We start from the raw sequence: 16,094 nt of genomic DNA, 5'->3' as shown, positions 1-16,094 counted from the left end.
TTCTTTTGGCAATTTTTCCCACAATGCATCTTTTCTCCATCATGCTCTTGGCAGAACCCTACAAAATACCTGTAGAGATACAGAAGCTTTTGGCTACAGCTACCATAGTGTATGCAGCAGTTTTTGCGAAAAAACAACAAAAAACATGAACAAGAAAAGAGGATAGCACAGAATGCGGGCAAAGTTTCCTGTTTCCGTTTGTGTCACGTCAGTGACTGAAAGACTTCTGACAATATCAAATGTGCCGTAAGGCCAAGACTAGGAAAAGACTGATCTAAAACATCTGAGATTTACCCCTTACACTGCTAAACGATCGACATGACGGGAGCGAGCTCTTCCTCCAGTAAAACTGTGAAATTACCTTCTGACTTTCATTTTTTTGTCTAAGATTGTGAAAATTGTTAGATGTCTGTCTGTCTGTCTGTCTATCTATCTATCTATCTATCTATCTATCTATCTATCTATCTATCTATCTATCTATCTATCTATCTATCTATCTATCTATCTATCTATCTATGTGCTCCACTGTGAGGCCTTGCTGTTGCATTAAGTGTTTATGGCACTGCACAAATTGTGCAAGTACGGTTAAGTTGTCACTATAATTCAAGTACGGCCAGTTCCGTTTGTAAAGATGTCTAGTTTAATTACTGTGCTTTAGGTCAACTTCTCAGGCTAAGCCTCAGCGCCGCCAGTATCTTAAATAGAGGTTTAATCCTATTTCACTCAGAACGGATACCAAGCGCCCCGTAGACTGCATAAAAGGGTGGCCATATAGCTTCAAGGGAAAATAAAGTTATTGCATATGAACCGTTACTTTTTTTTTATGAACTTCAGTGGAAAATACCATCACAGAGTCCAAAGTAACAGCCTATGCTCTGCCTATAATAAAACTTTTAAGATGCAGTAACATGGGTATATAACTGCTCAAATTGACTTGTATTCACTTTTCAAAAATGCAATACACAATCTACTCTGGGAGGCTAGCCAACCTCCAATTTGTTTGTGTTTAGAATCATTTAATCCCATAGGAAATAGAATCATTTCATCCCATAGGAAATAGTGGAAATAGAAATTATCCGCTCCAGAGTCAAAACTGTTGCCATCATCAACTCTTTATTGCCTTTCAAGACAATATCATTAGTCTAATAGCATAGCTGCTAATTAAATGTGAACATTTTCGGAAAATGAAGAAAACCACAATTTTTATCATGCACATTGGTATTTTTATTATATATAAAATGTATTGTATTTGGTAACAAAGTTAAAAATGATTTGGTCAAGTATGCTATATTTAAAAAAAAAAAAAATTTTCAAATCACAAGACAGTACATACATATGAATCCATTTAGATTATCCTGATTACCCAAATAAGTGAAGAGTATAGAAAATGGAGGGATAAATCAAACAATTCAACTCAGTCTGAACAAATTAAACAAAAGTTAATACCTTTAGAAAATGAATGGCATGGTGATAATTCATCAGTTTGACTTTTGTCTTGGGTCACTGATGGTGTAGTGGTACATACGCCTGAGTTGTGTGCGGGCAGCGTGGGATCGGTTCCCGCTCAGTGACGGTATCTGTGTGTGTGCCCTGCAACTGGCTGGCGACCAGTTTGGGGTGTAGTCTGCCTGAGTCTGCCCATTGTCAACTGGGATAGGCTCCAGCACCTCCCCGCGACCCTGTACAGGATAAGCGTTTGGAAGATGACACATGACTTTTGTCTTGTTTTGGAAACAACTTTTTCATTTTAGTTTTTCATTTCAAATGACTGAATTCACCCACTTTGCTCTAGAAAGTCAGTGAAAGCAGTGTAAAATTATCTTAATAGAAAAAAGATTATTCGCGTTTCATTTTTTCCCTGTTAAAACATATTCTATACATACATCTTAACATGAAAAGGCAGGTGAATGTTACAAGCAAAACTACTGTTAGCAAAGCTACAATGACATCAACCGAGTGGTAAACGACCGAGGACATTTGGTTGGATTGTGCCTTCAAATGGTCAGCTCCTTTATGCCTTATAACGTATTCGATCCAAAACACTGCCTGGTCCATTGATTTCATTGGCTGATCCCTTTGCAGCCTTGAGAGTCTTTGCATGTTTTCCCTGTATGATGAGTTGTTAAGAACTGTCACGAGTGCGTCTGCAAAGATGTGCCTGTCAAGTGCAACAATATCCACATTCATTGCTCCTCCCTTTCCTTGAATTCTGTTGAGATTATCATGCTGATCAAAAAATAATGGAAGGCCTACGATTGGAATCCCATAGTAAATTGCTTCTTGAATGCCGTTGATGCCTCCGTGAGTGACAAATACTCTTGTTTTAGGATGTGCCAAGAGTTCGTTCTGTGGTAGCCAGTCAACCAATAAAGTGTTGTTGCCCAGGTTGGCAGGCTTTTGTCCCACATACCTCCACACGACTTTCTGAGGTAGCAGTGCAAAAGCTGCAGCAATTTCCTCAGTGACATCTTGCGGAAGCTTCGCGACGAGAGTCCCCAAAGTCATAATCACAACCCCGTGGTCTCCAGAACTCTGGACAAAATCCTCCAGGTCCACAGGGAGCTGCTTTGGAGGCTTGCACTGAAATCCACCCATGTAGACTATATTTGGCATTGTGGGTCTTGGAAATTCAAAGGCAAAATCGTTTCTCAAAAGCCATATATCCGCATCCAGAAAAAAAGTTGAGTAATCCACATCGGAACCAAAGTAGCGCCTCACTATCGGTTTGTAGTGAGGCTCTGATATGTACAGCTTTGACAAACCACCCATCGTGTAGGCGATCACATTGACGATTCTTTGTGGGAAAGTCATCTTATCCGTCAACAGCGCTGCGAGAAAGGGAGTGTATGACAGAGGGGATGGGGCAATGAGGTCGTGAGCTTCACCTAGCAAGGTCCATCTGGCATTGTAAATGAGGGGAATGTGGAGACGCCGTGCAAGCAGTGCCCCTCCGCCTATGCCAGGGTCAGTCAACACTACGTCATATTTGGCATTATGAAATGACTGCATCTGAGTTTCATTTTCAAAAATCTGAACCATTGTCTCACAATGACTCTTGTGGAATAAGGAAAACTGATTGACAGCCAGGATCCGAATCTGAATCTTATTCCAAATGCGAGGCAGAAGAGATAGAAACCTCTCCTGAAGCCTCATTTCCAGCTGTTGAGACACAAACGATTCAAAATAATCCTTAAACCTATTCTGACCGGCGAGGTTGACAGAGCTGTAATGAGGAGACTTTTCTGAAATATACCAGCTATCGGACGGCCGCAGAACGGTGACCTCATGGCCTTTGGCGCTAAGTTCCTCGATGATCCCGTTCATGTTCAGCCAGTGGCTGCCGTCTAAAGGGAGCACTAATATTTTGCCTCCAAATAGACATGGCAGTTGAATCAACAGTAGAGCAAAAGTGATCATGTCAGACTTTGTCATCGTGACGCGGCCACGAAGAGACCTTGAAAATATAAGAGAAGAAATAAACGGACTACTGTTAGTTTGGTTGGCACATGTCATGTTCAAAACCATGCAACGTTATTGAGTTTATTTAAAAAAATATTTGAAACCTTTGAATTGTTTTGCAATGCTCTGCATGTATTTATTGATACGGGTGCTGGCTGCACAACAGTGCAGAACAATAGATCCAACAGAATGTTGTCAAAGCTTTTGTATCCAAAGCAGTTTTTCAATGTCAGTCAGAACAATTTAAAGAATAAACAATCAAGTGAAAGTGATAGAATAATTGGTCGCAGGTTATACCATATTTACTCTTATAATTATTGTAAGGTTTTTTTCTCAGCATTGTAAACTTGTTTTAATCATGGAAGTCGAAATGTGAGTAGGACACACACACATACATAGACAAAAAAGAAAATAACAATAATAATAATAATAATAATGATAATAATTAAGCTTGAGGATTGCCACACACTGTGTTGATTGTCACCCTGTTCTAAGGTAAAAGTCAGTGTAGGAACGATGCTCATATCGAAGAGCATCCCATGGTAAAACGCTGAGTCCTTGGGAGAGAATAAAACAATAACAAGGGAGTGTGCAAATGTAAGAAAAACAGAGGGGAATGGAAGAATAATAATGTATATCATGATTCATATGTTAGATTTTTCATGATTAGGCTTGTTAGCTTTATTAGCTTTGTAGGTTTAGCTTTATACTACATAAAAACAGGGGGGAATGTAAGAATAATAATGTATATTATGATTCATGTGTTGGATTATTATTATTAGGCCTGTTAGCTTTATTAGTTTGGTTTATTAGCTTTAGCTTTTTCCATATCCAGGCCCAACTTGCTTGATGTGCTTTGCTTCCACATATGTATGTTAATGGCTCACACACACACACACGCACACACGCGCACTCACCCCCCACACACACATACATAGACAAAAAAGAAAATAACAATAATAATAATAATAATAATGATAATAATTAAGCTTGAGGATTGCCACACACTGTGTTGATTGTCACCCTGTTCTAAGGTAAAAGTCAGTGTAGGACACCCTTGGTGTCATAAAACTGACCCTACATCAAAAGAATGGGGAAAGCTAACAGTAAAATCGGTGATAAAAGTGATCCTGAACAAAACCTCGCATGCAAAGATTGGAAATTTGTGGAGCGTCACTGTCCTTCGAATGTACAACACTTAAAAAATGATGTTTCAATTTGTTAAGATGTATTTGTACATCACACAGTTATTTACAGTACTCTTTTTTTAAAATTGACTTACCCAAGGTCACTTGTGTCAGAGGGTAATCCTTGAAAAATAATTATTTGAAAGCCCAAGTGTGTGTGCAAAAGCAAAAAGCAGCAGGGATGGGCTCAGCACAAGTAAGTATGGATGTCGTTTGCTGACTGAATTATGCCCGGGCCGGGAGAAGACATAAACTCTATTATCTGAAAAGGCGTTTACTCGCAAGGACAATCAATCTGTATACTGTATAATAATTAACACAAAAAAAAAAAAAAAAAAATCAAAGGTAGCCGACGACTCCACAGCCAGTCGCTCTCTTGTTGGCATTCGTGTCTAGCGCCATCTAGAGGCAAGACACGGCGCACACAGCACTAAGTAACCACTCACTGGACGCCTCGTTTGGTACACCTGAAAAATCCAGTCATATACCAAATATATATTTTTTAAATATAAGTAGGCCGCACTTTATTCTAAACAATATTCATTTAAATAACAACATATTTTCACTCTAGTCGCTTAACTGTGTAACACTACCTGTTGTTAATTACAATTTCTGAGCTTTGTGTTCTTCAGTCAAAGAATGCAGGGCTTCTTTACGGTAAGCACGTAAATTAATGAACGCTGTCCTCTGGTGGTCGTAGTTAAACATTGCACCCTATTAAGTTTCCCCTCCCTTCAATAAGCAGTAAAATAAAATGAAACTAAGGAAGTCCTGCACTGGGAATTAAAACCAAATAAATATGGCAACAATATAATTCTGAATACATGTATAAGAACTTTGAATACAGATGTACGCCACACTGTGTCAGATTAACTATGAAGGTAAGATTGCGGTTCATATTAGCATTTGTAATGCGTTACCTTAATAAAAATAAATAAAATAAAATACATAAGTTCACTTGAATCCATTGTATTGTCATATTGATGACAACGACAACTTGAGACCCCATGTGGTGATCGAGCACCGGCTTGCCCTTTTGTAGGGACGAAAAAAGTGCATTTTATTTTTTTCATTCATATATTAAAACTAAAATTCCCCTCCGTGTCATCAGTTCCACTCAAAGTGTTTCAATATTTGAGTAGCATTTATTTGAGTCCTTATGAACTGCATGTGCACTTTAGAAGACGGCGTGTTTGTTCAACTAATAACTTTGCACCGTCAGAGAGGGCAAGACATTTTCAACACTTTAGGTTGGTCATTATTTGTATTTTTGTTTTTAGAGCACATGTGTGGTTTGTGAACTGATCAACAAACCAGCGATAAACTCTTTTATTTGCGGTTAATCAGGCACTTAAATGGTGGCATGTGTGTGCCGACGCCCACAAAACATGAGTTTGCATGTGATAGCTTAATTGTGAACACATCACAAGTGTGTGACTTGTGCAATGTTATCTCACTTGTCTTAACTTCCCCTGCCATTTATTTTCAATTAAGTTGTACAGGTTGTAGTAGTGCTTTTTTAGTGATTTATATTGCTTATGTTACAACAAAAAGCTGCCATTTAACAGTGCACAACAGTTCTCCTTGACCGAGTTAGATTGATCGTGTTAAAAGAAAAAATACTTAAGTTAAATAAATCGATTTTTCTTGACAGTATGAATAATGTGTGTACTTTTATTAAAATGTTGAAGCAGTACTTCTGCTTTTAAAAGACTGGGTAATTATCCGTCTTTTGATAACAATAATCTGTACATTGTACTTAAGTACAGTGTGACTACTTTTCCCAGTGATAAGAATGAAACTGAAAATCAACTTCCAGATACATGAAATTAAAAATTTTATATATATATATATATATATATATATATATATATATATATATATATATATATATATATATATATATATATATATATATATATATATATATATATAAAAAAATAGTGATGAGGCATTTTTTAGGGAGTATATGATGGATTGGAAATATTTTCTTTTAACTCCTTGATGCATCGTGCATGTATATTGTTGAGAACGTTGTCATCTTTTATCTTGGGACTCGACGTTAACCCGCAGCCCTTTTGTTGTTGTTCTCACGCTAACATGCGAGATCCGCAGAGCCGACTCGACTGCATTCCGCCCAGACTTCCCCTCCGCCAGCGGCCTGCTTGCTTTGAGATGAGTACAAGATGTCGGTGTCGGGGCTGAAGGCCGAATTGAAGTTTCTCGAGTCAATCTTTGACCCAAACCACGAAAGATTCCGAATCATAGACTGGAAACCCGACGAACTCAGTTGCCAGTTTAACGTAACAGGAGAGAAGCTGCTGATCATTCACTGCAACATCACGGTGGGTCCTCGGGGCCAGCTCTGCCTGCGTATGAAGCTAGCACAACACAAGACTAGTCACTCAACACACACACACTTTAGTTCGCCCCGGGTTTCGCGAGCCCAAACGAACCAAGTGGAGTGTTTTCCGTTGTTGTGACCTCGGCGACCGTGTTCAATTCAAACACAACAAGGCTCTATTGGCGTGAAATTAACTTTCAGGAAGCGTACAGTGAAACGACGCTGCAGTAGCTTTTGGCTAGCTCGCTCCCGACTGAAAGTAACGTGAAGGCTAGCTTTCCTTGTTAGCCAAAAAATTCGCTTTACTCTTGCCACTACTTTTGACCGTAACGCCTCGCAGTTAACTTGATCACAACAACGTCCTTTAATCCACGGCGGTAATTGATGCATTTGCGCGACATCGCAGCTGTTTACCTGTCGTAGCAAAGATGTTTGAACAGTCAGCACTGTCCTGAATGTCCCTAAACGTACAATCATGTTTTTTTAATGGAATGTTTACATGTAACTGTATTTACGGTCTTTCAGCTAATATACTAATTCTCCAGGCCAATGTACTGTTTTAAAGGAAAGCGGGATGTTGGCTCCCTCTATCTGTATCATTTAAACATTCGTAATACAGTATATTAAGAATCAGGTTGTTTGGGCTTCATATCACGTGTTTATATCGCCGAGCAATGTCGGTGAAGGGATTCGATGAGAGGATGACATCTGTTGTATCTTTCTAATGTTAGGTACCAGACAATAGTTTCAGTTCAGGTTACTTTATTCGTCACCACCGGGGAGGAATTTGTCAGAGACAGGAAACAAGCCGTGACACATGATGACATGCAACGGGGAAATGGATAGATGGATTGAACACCACACTAGTCAATATCGCCATAAAGTCCCTTTGAGACTTCACTGCTTCACCCAAAAAGTTTAGCTTTTCCATTTAACTTAAGTTATTTTTATTATGTAGATGTTAGGCTGTTAGAAATGTTTTTTCGCCCCATAAATTAACTGCAAACAGCAAAATTGGTGAGTTTGTACAGTGAGGGCGGACAATATAAAATAAAAATATTCAAGGTGATCTTGACAATAGACTATAAATGACCAAAAACACAAATTTTATGAAATCACTTGTTTTGACAATTTTAAGTTCGACAAGATCTTTAACGATTAATCATTATCACAATTGTTGTTGATTAATTTGATAATCGATTAGTTAATCGTCACACCTCCGCAAGTAGCCATCAGAAGATGTTTGGTCATAAAGGGATACCATTGTTATTGGACTCATTCAAGGAAAGATGAATACATACTCTTATGTTTTCATCTGTTCACACGATTTCTTCAAGTGTCCCCTGGTTCAATATAAAATTCTATCCCAAGTTTCAAAATGTTTTAATGTTGAAGCAGCAGAAACCCAACAACCCATTATTATCAATCTTTATGATGATAAATTGCTCCCTAGTCAAACTCTTGTACGATCAACGTTTTAAGTAACTTGGGTCAGTTAATCAATCTTTCCAATAAGACTTTTTCTATTATGTGTTCTAAAATATGAACACGGTACGCCGCCTCGCAAACATGCAGCTGATTTTGCGATGAACCATTCCATTCTTTTATTATGCTTGAGTTAGAGACATGTACAAACCACATCATAGAGCAAGCCGACGAGGCGCTGTGTTCCTTATCTGTAGGAGCACATGCCGGCGCGGCAAGCATTCGACTTATTGAAGAATATGTTTTTTACACAATAACCTTGTCATCGTAGAGAAAGAATTGTCTTGATCTCTTATCTTCTCAGCTGTTTTAACACTAGCTTCCTTTGTTGCAGGAGTCGTATCCCTCAACGTCCCCAATATGGTTTGTCGACTCCGATGATCCAAGTCTAGCGGAAGTGTTGGAGCGCTTGGAGGATGTGAGAAAAGGAAGCACGTTGGTAAGTCTGCTCACTACTCTACCTGCTCAAAATGGCAGGGACTGTTCTTGAAAGGGGAAATTGTCAACTTGATTTCCTTTTCTGCGCAGCTTCTTCAGCAGTTGAAGCGCCTCATTTGTGACCTCTGTCGACTTTACAACCTGCCTCAGCATCCCGATGTAGAAATGCTCGACCAGCCGCTGCCTGCTGGCCCCATTCTTCAAGAGCGAAAGGTAAGCGCTAAATCTTGGTTATTTTACAGTGCGGAAACCATCCCCGCTCTTGTAACATACAGTGTTTCACAACACTACAGCACGGACCTTCAGATGAGGTGACGTCGGAGGAGGAAGAGGAGGAAGAAATGGGAGAGGTGCATTAAGGGAAATTGTCAACATTTCTAGTTTTATTAACCCTTGTATCTAAACACCACTGATCCATTGTGGCAGCAGGACATTGACCTGGACCAAGACTTGGATCATTATGACATGAAAGAAGAAGAGCCGGTGGATGGCAAAAAGTCTGAAGATGACGGGATTGAAAAAGAACACCTGGCTATTTTGGAGAAGATCCGTAAAAATCAGAGACAAGACCACTTGAACGTAGGTGTTTATTTTCTGTCTGTGTTGTCCGTGAAGCGTGTTGACTTAGCAAGTAGAAAGGGGGAAAATGCTTTGTGACTTTGACCTCACTCTTAAATTGGGGGCTCTGTGGATCCTTAAAAAGTCTTAAGAGCAGATCCACATCATTAGATAACGTTGGACAACTTGGGAGATTGTGAAGTTGGTCTTAATTTTTATTTCAAACGGAATTAAAAAGTGATGAATCTTACTTGCCTTAACCCTGTAAATCAGTGGTCCCGGGCCACTTTGGATCGGGCGGCGGCGGGCCGCACAGATGAAAGAAAGAAACTTACGGTTTATTTATTATCTGCGACTGAAAGATATTTCATTTTGAAAAGTGACCGGATTCTCTCCTTTACATCCTATGACTGACTCTTGATGCATGTCAAGTTGTCTCAGTCAACGCTAATATTAATTTCACAAGCAAGCAAAATGAGTAAAATGAACAGACGTATTTGGAAAGCTTCTTTGCAATTGGGGAAAAAAGCCCAGTGAGGATTAAACACAAGAGAGCCTATGCCCAAGAAGAAAAATAAAGGTGCATTTCATAGAAGAGTTACTTGAAATATGGATTTACAGCGACAGGTGATCACCACACACGAATGAACGAAGCCCTCTGCACAATATACGGCGAGCGCCTCTCTGGGTCAATGAAGCTTTCAAAACTGTTTTGTTAACAAATGTGCCTTGAGCGCGTCATACTTGGTGGCTAAACACATTTCTAAGGCTTAAAAGTCATTTAATATTGGTAAAAAATGAAATAAAAAAGACAGTGGATTTGCATTTATTGTTGTAGCGCTACACTCCTTCAAGCCATTACCTCCAACCAAACAGTGAACGACATTCAGAAGCAGAGAAAACAAAAGCAGCTTACAAAAATTATTAAAACAATGTACATTGACAACATTAATAATCGTTTTTTCTCTTTATGCCAATTTTGTGATCGTGCAGTGTAATAATCGTAATTGTAATTGAATTTCGATTAATTGCACAGCCAACCACAATTTGACAATGAATTGAAGTGAAACTACACCAGAAACGTGGGCAGATTGCATCATTACTGCATTTGTATTCTACACACAAACATCGGCAAACGTAATTGAACATCACGCATACTGTGTCACTAACATACAAAGTCTATGCAATACTCACAGTCATTGCGTTCCGTAGGGATCACAACATGAACCGATGAAGCCACAAGAACACACCGCCTAAATAGCAACCTTGCTGTCATTGTTTTACATTCCGTAGGCTACTTGCTGTTTGTGTTGTGCCTCAGCTGTATGTCAGCCAACAACATAAAGATGGGCAGAACAGCAACTATTGTCTGGGTGATTTTGTCCCCGCCCTTTGTATTGTTTTTAAGAGTATGGCAACCTGAAAAAAGCAAATGAATAAAAATAAAATTTGCAGGCAGCGTATTAGGGGATAAAGTGGTCCTAAATGGAAGTATGTGTATTGAAGGACAGTACTGGCTGCAAATGGAGATTCTCGTTATGAATATGGTGGCTAATACATATTTTCATTCGTTGTCTACCTATGCAGATTTGAAAGGTCGGAGAATCTCATTAAGTTGAAGAATTTTCTAAAAAAAAATTTTGTTGGTCAGCCAATGACATTACAGTATAATGGTTTATATTACTACAATCTAAGTATACTGTAATCTCGTCTTCATGGGTTTTTTTTTTTGTCTAAGGGTTGATTAATATTTTTACCAAATTTCCTCATTAGTTATTACAACAAAACTACTTTTACTTTAATCTACTTTTACATAGAGTTCAGAATATGTCTGGTGAAATCCGTTTTGATCGTCGAACCTTTTATTTACAGTTGGAGAGTGTTTTAATTTGTGTTTTTTGTTGGCCGTATTTCCGCTATTTGTTTTGCACACCACACAGAACCAGGTCACACACACGCAGGTATCAAAGGAAAGATGTCAAAAGTGAAAGGGGCGCGCACGCTTCGTTTCGGGCTCGGTGGGTGAGAGCAAGAACACTTGCACAGAAGCAGAGTGGCATCAATCCAACACTGATGCATTATTATTATTATTACGAATGTGATTATTATTATTAGTTGCCATTTTTTGGGTGGAGTGGGAATCAAACCACGACACTCCAGTTTCAAAGACCAAGTGCTTAAGCAACTGCTGGCCAAAGTTTTTTTATGACGGGAGTTAAAATGAAACAGAATGCTTAATGTATATATATGGATGTATAAGGCCCGTGACTTCATTATTTTCAATAGTCTGTTTCATGTTAAGGTGTTAGCATCATTGATATAACCCACTTGTGTATTTTTCAGGGCGCAGTCTCTGGCTCTGTACAGGCTTCGGACCGCCTCATGAAAGAACTCAGGGAGATCTACAGATCACAGAGTTACAAGACAGGTGACTTTCAACTCATCTTTCTCTGGCTTTCGCTCAACCACAAATCTTCACCGAAAACAGCCCGCAGCAATATTAATAAAAGATGGAATGTTCATCTCTTGTTCAATCACATTAACTCATTCACTGACATAGACATATTTATTTCACACTTCAGCCATTCAATCCCAGGAACCTATTTATCATTTTTTTTTTCAATTTTTTTCAAACGTTAGGGTAAAAGAGGGTCTGAAAATGTCTGGCAGTGAATGAGTTAAGGGGACGTCTAAGTGAGAAAGCAACTCTGACTTTGAGGCACTGATTAAGAAAGTCTAGAAGACTTACCTGAATCTTCTAAACATGAATAGTTTTCAGTTGGTAAACCCACATCCATCCATCATTTTGCAGTGGATCCTCATTAGGGTTGTGCGTCCCTGATGACGTTGGGGCAAGAGATTCTCAAACTTTTTGCGTCCAGGGAGAATTTTTTTCCATTAAACCCCGCTACCATTCACCTCATAATTGTAACCAATCAAGCATCTCTTTTCGAGGAAAAAAAAAAATGTCCGAACCAAATCATAGCTGAAAGAATATAAATAAGTTGCTGTTTACCCTTTATTTTTTCTTGCAAAGAATACAAGTACATCAGGAAAATCTTTATAATTAATGACCATAATTTATTTTTACATGCTTCCCTTACAAGAAACAATGGGAATCTACTCCATTTCACCTACACGGTCCACTATCCTAGTATTTATTTCACCAGCTGTGAGCTGTCCCATACACATATACATTTGACTTGTATACAGTATTTACAGTCTGTAGCACTAATCAACACAATCCACTATTGTTTTATTCCCGTAAGATTTTTACCAGCGTTTGTGACATCAACAGGGTTATAAATAGTTTTTCCCATTTATTTCATTCTGGCAGTAGCACTTCCCTGTTTGAACATTTTGAGGTGTTGGCATGTATGTGTGTTTACACAACATTCAATGAGTACTTCATCACCGGTTTGCCTGCCTTTACTAATCGTGCCGTGTATGCACTTCCCATAACTGCATGTGTGTCATTCTACAGGTATTTATTCAGTGGAACTAGTCAACGACAGCCTTTACGACTGGCACGTCAAGTTAAGGACGTAAGTGGAGAAGACTCACTTCCTGTCATTAGTGTTTTGTGTTCTGGATGATTAGAACTTTTTTTGTTCTGTTTTTTTTTGTTATGTGTTTTTTTAACAGGGTAGATCCAGATAGCCCGCTGCATAGTGATTTACAGGTCTTAAAAGAAAAGGAAGGAGTGGACTACATTTTGCTCAATTTCTCTTATAAAGTAAGTTGTGTCATTAGATGCGTGAAATTCTTTTTCTGGGACGAAAGATTTGTGTCAAAACTGATTTCCCCCCCCCCCCCCTTTCTTGGTATGACAGGATAATTTTCCCTTTGACCCACCTTTTGTGCGGGTTGTCGCCCCTGTGCTCTCCGGAGGGTGAGTGTGTGCTGATCTACTCCTGTCCAGTTCGCATACAAGTTGATTTTGAGAAACTCTTCCCAACATTGCTTTTTATTATTGTTATAATTCCAGTTATGTTCTCGGGGGAGGAGCCTTGTGTATGGAGCTTCTCACAAAGCAGGTGTGTAAATGAGTTTCTCTCACAACACTCTCTCTCTTTCTCTTTCTCTCTCTTTCTCTCTCACTCCCTCTCCCCTTTGTGTTGCAGGGCTGGAGCAGTGCCTATTCCATAGAATCTGTTATTATGCAGATAAATGCAACTCTAGTGAAAGGAAAGGCCAGAGTTCAGTTTGGGGCCAATAAGGTGACACAATCTTGAATAATCAGTTACTGCTATTAATGTTAAAGAGTATTTAGTCATGCTTGCAGGTTCCCATCAACAGCCTTATGATTATGATGATGTGAACAATTTCAGCAAGGTATACTTGGGCTGCACGATATTGGTAAAACGTGATATGCCATGTTGACTATCGCGATATCGATATTGTAGTTAATGACTTCAACTTTTCGTCTTCTATGTTCAATAATTTTTTTTTCTTTTCTTAGGAGAATGAGTTTTTTATTTAGCCCGACTAGTGTCGACGTCAAGTGCCGTCTACAGGCAGTTCAGGTAACAACCAATCACGGCTCACCCGTTTTCTGAAGTTGAGCCATGATTGGTTGTTAGCTGAGCCCTGAGCGACTGTGATGTCATTTTCAGTTGTCAGAAAGTGACTAAATGGCGACCATGAGATGGACAAAAACAGGTGGATTTTTAAAATTGCAATCTTTACGTGTCAAATTGTATGTTTTTGTCTCATAGAACCAGTACAATCTTGCCAGAGCACAACAGTCATACAAATCCCTTGTGCAGATTCATGAAAAGAATGGTACGTAAATGTTGATCACTTCTTTGGGATCAGTCCTCGCACGGATGTTCGGATACACTATTGAAGTGGTTTGTTTGTTTGTCATTTGTTCTCCATCAGGCTGGTACACACCCCCAAAAGAGGATGGATAAGCAGCTCCAACCACTATGCACTGGGAACATGGGTCAAAGTGTCTCATTTTCTTTGGAGTATTTTTCCCCCATCTGACTTGCTGGGAGTGCATCACGTTTCTTGCAGACCCATCTGGTTGGTTCATCTGACAAGTATTCCTTCGTATGATGTGAGGGCGTCGCCTGCCCTGTTCATATATCTTCGATTGTCTTTTCTCCAGTTTGAATGTGGGGGGGAAATGTTTCTTTCGCTGCTTTTGACAAAGTGGACTTTAAATGAGAGTTTTAAAAGTCATTCTCAAGCCCTTGGAGTGGCATGTCACCTCACGTGTTTTTATTGCTTTTGTTTGTTCATTAACAGGTACACAGTTATTGTTTTCAAACTATCTAGCAAATGTTTATTTTATATGAGCATCCCAGACAATAAATGAGCCAGTTGTCATAGTTTGGATGGTTATGTTTAAAAAGAAATGCCCTGCCACTCTTACCTTTTTAAAAGAGTTTTGGGTCCAGAAGTAACAAATAGAGATGGCCTTTCCTCAGAGGGAAAAAAATGACTTAAGAATCTGCTCATTGTTGAACATGATGCTTTTTAAGAAAAATCATGTCATGTTTCAGCAGAAATAAGAACGTTAAGGAGCTCTTTTGCCTTATTCCTGTCCACACATCATCCCTGCCATAGTTCTAACAGTTACAACAGCGGGGTTGATGTGGTTTACGGTTGCAATGTGACACTCAGTTGTGGCATATTTTTTTTCAAGCCGCTTCACTAGAGTCACACTGTAATCGGCCTCACAGAGTAAACAAAGGTTGTTGGGTTAGTAATAGTGCAATTTGATAGTCCTGACATACCTTGATTTTAGTGGTTTGCACCTTCCCAGTTGAGTTCCGAAACCCCAACCCTGTTACATGACAAGTCGGGTTTACCCGTAGTGGGGGGAAAAAGTATGCTGGCTGTCCTTTATCGCTACGATATGCAGATGTGCTTCTGTGTTGCTTTTGGCGTGGAAAATGAAAGGATTGCTGATAGTGTAAGAGTGCAAAATTTGGCTAAACTTGGCCGTCATCACAGCTACAAATCAAGCTTTAAGTAATCTGCACACGTTTTAAAGGGGACACTGACTAATCTCCTCACATTTCAGAAACACAATTTAATAGGTCGAAAGTAACACCAAGGATGGTTAGTCACCATCAGTCCCGTTGTAATTTCACTGCTGTGATTTGTAAATGCCAACTGGGGGTCTTCCCCTGAAGCACTGGAATGCAGCTCTGGTCTGGAGGCATTGTTTCTTTGTCTTTCATTGTGTAAAATCCACACAAGTGTCCAGGTGAGCTCACCTCAGAGGATCGTGATCCGCTGGTGTGGTTGCCTACCTGCAGATGCCAAAATTCTGCTCCACCGGGTGTAAAGAGAGATCATTTAAGATTGAAAGTCATGCAGTGGTGAATGGACTTGCACACTACTCTAACTGGACTGAGTCGTAAAGTTGAATCTCTTTAAACCGACAGATGATGGCGTCTGACACGATTTGCTTGCTTTGGTTCTTTTTTTTTTTTTTTTCATTTGAAGACATTTTGACCATGTACAGTAATTTGTAAACTTGCATCAAGTTTATGAATAAAGAATTTTACGAATATTGCTGTCTTGATTTAAGCATTTTTAAAAATCAATAATTTGATATTTATAGGAGATGTACAATTCCAGATTAACATGTTATTTTATTTCAG

The 16,094-nt window shown here is 39.2% G+C and overlaps 1 protein-coding gene and 1 pseudogene across 4 annotated transcripts; one reads left to right on the top strand and one right to left on the bottom strand.

Annotated features, from left to right (window-relative positions):
* Window positions 1-1,094: 1,094 nt before the first annotated feature.
* LOC147148867 (UDP-glucuronosyltransferase 2C1 pseudogene) lies at window positions 1,095-4,990 on the bottom strand (annotated as a pseudogene). The gene is made up of 2 exons (XR_015086552.1): window positions 4,742-4,990; window positions 1,095-3,454 (listed from the first exon to the last, which is right to left on the bottom strand). The product of XR_015086552.1 is annotated as a UDP-glucuronosyltransferase 2C1 pseudogene (transcript).
* Window positions 4,991-5,807: 817 nt separating this feature from the next.
* Window positions 5,808-16,001, top strand: LOC147148866 (ubiquitin-conjugating enzyme E2 Q2-like). Of its 3 annotated transcripts, XM_086029283.1 has the most exons (14): window positions 5,808-5,896; window positions 6,754-6,991; window positions 8,810-8,914; window positions 9,004-9,126; window positions 9,207-9,263; window positions 9,340-9,492; window positions 11,815-11,899; window positions 12,956-13,016; window positions 13,117-13,207; window positions 13,305-13,363; window positions 13,460-13,508; window positions 13,596-13,691; window positions 14,190-14,256; window positions 14,356-16,001. In XM_086029283.1, the coding sequence occupies exons 2-14, from the start codon at window positions 6,833-6,835 to the stop codon at window positions 14,385-14,387; spliced, it is 1,137 nt and encodes a 378-aa protein (XP_085885409.1). In that variant the 5' UTR covers window positions 5,808-5,896; window positions 6,754-6,832; the 3' UTR covers window positions 14,388-16,001. The 3 variants fall into 3 exon arrangements, with proteins under 3 accessions (XP_085885409.1, XP_085885410.1, XP_085885408.1); XM_086029284.1 differs by lacking the exon at window positions 5,808-5,896 and having other exon boundaries at window positions 6,684-6,991; window positions 9,343-9,492; XM_086029282.1 differs by lacking the exon at window positions 5,808-5,896 and having other exon boundaries at window positions 6,686-6,991.
* The last annotated feature ends 93 nt before the right edge of the window (window positions 16,002-16,094 follow it).

Source organism: Filicampus tigris, chromosome 4, assembly GCF_054856515.1.
Source record: "Filicampus tigris isolate MCC_2025a chromosome 4, RoL_Ftig_1.0, whole genome shotgun sequence".
NCBI classification, from domain to species: domain Eukaryota; kingdom Metazoa; phylum Chordata; class Actinopteri; order Syngnathiformes; family Syngnathidae; genus Filicampus; species Filicampus tigris.
The sequence above is the reverse complement of the archived record's forward strand: the minus strand, read 5'-3'. Positions and strand labels throughout refer to the sequence as shown.